Below are 6,000 nucleotides of genomic sequence, written 5' to 3'. Positions count from 1 at the left end.
ATTTCCATCGACTGTAAAAATGTATTTCATTTTAGTCTCTCAAAACTGATCCTTGTCTAATCCGGATTCCTGTCTATTCCGACTTTCACTATAGCGTTTTTTAAAAGTAATTAAAACCGGTACAAATATGCTGGTTCTGATGGCATCCGACTAAAACAAGCTATATTGTAGTATATATATATGTTTCTGCATAGACACATTCTCGATATTATAGGGGTTCCGATGACTTAATTACGATATCTTGTAAGTGATCGGAACACATGGAGTATCGAGGATGGCATAGACTACATATTTTGTAAAGTTGAACATTTACCATAGTGAGTACGCAGATATTTTCACTAAATATTTAAACTTCATTTCTTTAGCCCTTCACAACGCCATTACTTTTTCTATATATCTTCTTCCTACATGAAGTTACGGAATATAATACATTGTACATGTGGGAAAAAAACGTGTGAATGATATTAGGAATAAATATTGGACCCTTCTATTTTGCATGACTATTTAGTATGACACAAATTAGTTCAAATCATCTTCAATTAGTTAATTCATTGATGCATGACTTATACTGAACATTTTCTGCATTTTCTGTAAGGATACTAAAATGGTATACTTACCTCTGATTTAAAAACGTTCTTCTGATAAAAAAAACCATGTATGTCTTCTATTGGTTTCAACTATTTACCGCTTTCGACTAATTCATGCAATTTGTAGCTGCTGCAAATTTCTTTATTTTCAGTATGATATAGATGTGCATCCTATATGATTCAAAGTGAAGAAATGTTCTTTTTTCATAGCCAAATAAATGTTTTTGGTAAAAATAAATTTGAAAATCCTTATTTATAAGTTTACTCAAATCCAATATTTCATAACTCTGATTGAACTTGTCAATGACATACAGATCTCTATATACAAAAACAAAAGTGTCTACAGGAAGTATGTAGTCTCATCGTCGGTGATGTATTCTACTAAATCACTGTCTTTTGACTCACATGGACTTTTCATTCATTCATATATTTATTCCTCCGTAAACGAAGAGTTATATGAACATATAAGAATACATACAAAAATAGGTGCAAGGTAAAACAAAAAAAGGTGAGATAGCATTAAGGAAAGGGAGAACACAAAGCAAAAAAGTAAAAAGGAAATAGAATAGAAATAGTATAGTAGATACTTTTACTGAATACAGTAGTAATAAGAAATGGTGATCAGTCATGTAATACATTTCTTCAAGCTAAGGTTGTCTGTTTTTGAGTTTATCAGGGGGGGGAGGGTAATCAGATTAGAAATACAATGTTTTAATATCAAACGTTGATTCAGCTTTGTTTAGCGTTTCCTATATAGCTAATATTGATGATAAACGTCACAAAGATGGTTGAAATCTGGGTCACTCGGAGAACAACCGCCGATCCATGGAAATAGCTCAATCTGAAGGAAGATTTATGAATAAATGGACTGAAAATTCCATATCAATGATTTAGAGTCCATTGCTTCATCATGGTGGCTCTTCATGGCTGAGTTCCTTTGTAGTTCCAAAGTACATCTACATTTTATGACAAGTTTGAAATAAATCCGGATGTGAATGGTTCTTTTGGAAATTTTAGTCTAACGAATTAATACTTGTGACAAGGTCTTATTCTTTTTCTTTTTTTTTGAAAACTTGCAGCAAACTTGTACAAAACATTAAAGCCAATATCCTGGTATACTTGGTCTAATTTTAGATCGTCTAGACATAATATGACAATAACCTATATGAAACTGTAACCGAAAGTTGTTGATTAATGTAAATTTATGTAAATAACGTGCTTGCTTATACTATATGTATGTATATACACTTGTATTTATATATACGTAACACGTGATTATAGAGGTCAAGTACATACCGGATACAGTGAAAAAGCACTGATATTGAATAGCACTTATTCTGTTAAAATTTGATGTTTATGCATCAATTAAAACACATCAGCATTTTTATCTTTATGAACCTAAAAGGAATACTAACAGAAATCTTTCTATATCTGGTCTAGTTATTATAATTTTATATTTTTGTTTATTTGTATATTATAATTCTATTTATGTTGCTACTAACGCAGAAACAAGTAACAAGCATGTCGTATAGTTAGTCATGTGCGCGTGCTTAAATTATCATTATGCACATAGGATTGAATCACGGTTTCTCAATCAATTCTTCCTGTAAACAAACTTGTACAATAAAGCTTGCTATAATAGCCACCCCTGCAGTATGATGAAATATATACAAAATATAGAGACAACATTAGGATCATAGTTTGCTAATTTCAACATACAGTAAAAAAAGAGAGAGAGAAAAAAAAAGTAATTTGGTCTGCGTACATGTATTATGACCATTTAGCAATAGAAAAAAAAGTGTTCGTCCTTTCGATTGCTTTCTTTTTCATGTTTTAGTAGCTATGTATAGAAAGCACGACGAAACATTTAAAATAGAAAATATTAATAATATAAAAACACCCACATACATCCAACAATATTTTTACCTATTACAAATACATGTTCACTAATGAATGCTATCGTTTATGATATAGTTATCACAATAAAAAAAAATGAAAAATGGTGTATTTTTTAACCAATCTGGTTAAAACATTGGAGATCAAGATGCAATTTCAATCAGATGTGTTTTTTTTAATTATCGATTAATAATTCCTTCTTTACACGATGTGGAAAATAGAGAATGTTTTGGTGTCAGTTTGTATGTTATTAGTTACATAACGGAAATTGAAACTATCACTTGGATAAATTACACAACATTACTGAATTTAGTCAGGAAAGCACACGTACGGTTGCATCGGCACGTGACTGGATTGCGTTTATTGCTACCATTGTACTAATAAGTTGATATTGTGTTAAATTCGTAATACCCATTTTATTTTTCTTATTGAATTTGCCGTCAATGGACATTTAAAAAAATCATACATTGCAGGTTTAGATAATACTATCTACTGCTGTATGCTTAAATCTCTGGAAGATGTAACAAACATAAATTATGTATTTATTAATCATGCCGCAAACTGGAGCTTGTTCCGTATCCTTCTCTCCTCGTCATAAATTAGATTGTACGTGTGTATAGAAACAGAGTTACGTCCCTTGTATCTTAAATTAGATCGGGATTCCCCAAAACGAACGAGCAATGTTCTAAAACAAAGTACTAATACCTATTTTGGAGATGGAGAATGTGTTGGACTAATTTTTTGGATTTTGTGTCACTTAAAGTCATCATGGACATCTAATGTTATCCAACGGAATGTCAGATAGGGGAATATCTTGTGCCTGCTTTAGGGATTTTCCACAAAACGAAAATAGACGTGGCTACCATCATTTATGAGTAAGTCTAGTGTGGCCGGTTTTCCTAGAAAAGTTTTTAGTAATATACCATGTCGTCAGAGAGTATACGATTTTACTATGTTTTGTGTGTAGGCGTTAATGTTTATTCAGCTTGTCATCATGTACAGAAGGGGAGGTAGGTATAACTATCTGATCATCCATGAATTCATGTACATTAAAAATCAAATGACTGTTAGTGCTACCAACAACAAAAATGAAATTTGATGCGTAAAAACGTTGATAATGGAATCGTTGTCATTATTTGAACACATAAGACCTGCATTCATTTAGCCAACATATGTACAAATTATAACTTATCTGTAATTGATAAACTTAAATTTTAAGCACACACATGTTGTGGTTGAATTATATTAGGCCCTAGTGGTGCTAATTAAATAATGATTATATGTCATTGGTGAATGTAACCGACTTTGACCCAATAACTAGAAATGGGTGAATGACCTTGATATTGATGGATGGGATGTAAACATTTCATGTACATGTAGCGGGATTGGACTAGGTCGATCATCGGTGACCAGGTAGCTCAGTCGGTAGAGCACTCGGCTAGTGTTCTGAGGGTCCCGGGTTCGAATCCCGGTCTGGCTGCTACATTTTCTCCTCTCCTGTTACAGAATTGGCGCCCAACTAAATAACCCATGGTGGTGGTGTTTGGAAGGGTCTCGTGTGTCTTCGAGGGCGAAGACTTCGAGAAAGGAGGGAGGAGTGTAGCGGGATTGGACTAGGTCGATCATCGGTGACCAGGTAGCTCAGTCGGTAGAGCACTCGGCTAGTGTTCTGAGGGTCCTAGGTTCGAATCCCGGTCTGACCGCTTCATTTTCTCCTCTCCTGTTACATACATTTAGATCTTTAACTTACATTTGCTGAAGCTAAGATTAATCAAATTATAAGAATAAGTAAGACCAAGTTTAAGATAGTTATTCTAATTGATACAGGGGTTTTGAGATCGCCAAACTACATAGATAAAGTATATTTACCATTGATTAGTCCCACCATCCAGTGATTATGACATCATCTTTTGATGAGTGTTTCGTGATGTCATAATGGAATGCGCACAGGAAGGTGGGTCGACTAATCAACAGTAAATTGTACTTTGCTCATGTCGTTTTAGGATCTCAAAACTTAATATATACAACTGTGTCAATGGTCAAATGTCAAGAATCTTAACTACAATGGTATCTAAAGTATGTCTTGAAAACATCATATTTTTGTACTGTTATTATACTATTTTTATAACTGTGGCTAAGCAATATTTTAGGTAAAATTGCTTTTAATTCCTTTTTTTGTTGTGAAATTAAAGTGTCATTTTTTCTTGAAGTTGAGTAATCAAGCCCCATTTTCCCCCTATAGTTATGATAAGGGTAAGGAAGGGACTGGGGATTATAGCATTTACCCATCTCATTGTACTTCCTGTCCTGTTTTATCTGGTGTATTATATAAAGGCGATTGAATGGTGGAGTGTTAAGCCACTTGCCTTTAACCTAGGTGGCCGGGGTTTGATCCCCGGCATGGACATGGAAAGGTAAGGGTCACCTGCCCGATCACATGGGTTTTCTTAGGGCACTCCGGTTTCCTCCCACACTAACATCCCTCGATCGCTTACATCCGGACCATCTAGAGTGATTTGCATAAGTTGTATAACTTGTTTATTAATAAATGTGAAATAAATAAAGTTTATATTCTTATAAATAAAGGCCTATTTCTTATAACACCTATGGATTTCATCTTGATATGAGGGTTCTTACACAAACATTGAGAATATAATAAAATATCCAAATCTAAGAAAGGATGATTGCCCCATGTACATTGATAACATATATTTTGTTTTTATTGTAGAATGGATAATGAGGTGACTTTGAATTTGTACAAGACATTGAAGGCCTTGTGATCATGATGTACTGGTAAAAAGATCTTTAATTGTTATATCACATAGCCTACCACTACCAGCATGGCTAATGATCAGACTTACGAAGATGTCATGTAAGTTTATATTATCTTAAAGATGTAACACTGCTGACAAATGGCATTTTGTCCCTATCAAAAACAAAGGAAGACAAATTAGTATCTTTCTTTATTTACAAAAGTTACTTAGTTTACACAATTACCACCATTGTAATGTTTGAGCATCGTTATTATTTCACTTCAAAATATTAAAAATAATCAATTGTGTCCCAAATCAATGAAGTACTGATTGCACATCCATCAAAAGCATAACAAGTTATCTTACATTGTTTTTTTGTGTTCATTAAACATACCAGTACATGACTAAGCACAAATTGTTGTTCAAATGACGAGTATCTTTTATGCTCTTTTTTGATGGTGAAGCATCTTTTATTAAATTAATTGTAGAACTGCTGTCTCTATTTTATGGCAGATTTGTCCTGTGAGGTGCTGAGAATGAAATGCCAGTGAGAGAAACATCAATTCAATATCTTTCAGCTGATTGTGAAATTATACATCAATTACCTTCATCAATCATGATCCTATACTGACTGTGAATTTATGCTAACCAGTGATGTCTTAAAAGTGACCATGACAACAAACTGACCAGTGATGTCTTAAAAGTGACCATGACAACAAACTTACCAGTGATGTCTTAGAAGTGACCATGACAACAAACTGACC

The 6,000-nt window shown here is 33.4% G+C and overlaps 1 protein-coding gene across 1 annotated transcript in view; it reads left to right on the top strand.

The window, feature by feature from the left end:
• Positions 1-3,127: 3,127 nt before the first annotated feature.
• The window catches only part of LOC138333559 (uncharacterized), a 43,905-nt gene continuing 41,032 nt past the window's right edge, over positions 3,128-6,000 (top strand). Inside the window, exons 1-2 of the mRNA XM_069282014.1 lie at positions 3,128-3,358; positions 5,212-5,355. Coding sequence (XP_069138115.1) covers positions 5,324-5,355 — 32 coding nt within the window. The 5' untranslated portion in view covers positions 3,128-3,358; positions 5,212-5,323. The remainder of the gene's footprint in view (positions 3,359-5,211; positions 5,356-6,000) is intronic.

The sequence above is a fragment of the Argopecten irradians genome, chromosome 10 (assembly GCF_041381155.1).
Source record: "Argopecten irradians isolate NY chromosome 10, Ai_NY, whole genome shotgun sequence".
Lineage (NCBI taxonomy): Eukaryota > Metazoa > Mollusca > Bivalvia > Pectinida > Pectinidae > Argopecten > Argopecten irradians.
This window is presented reverse-complemented; position numbering and strand designations above follow the sequence as displayed.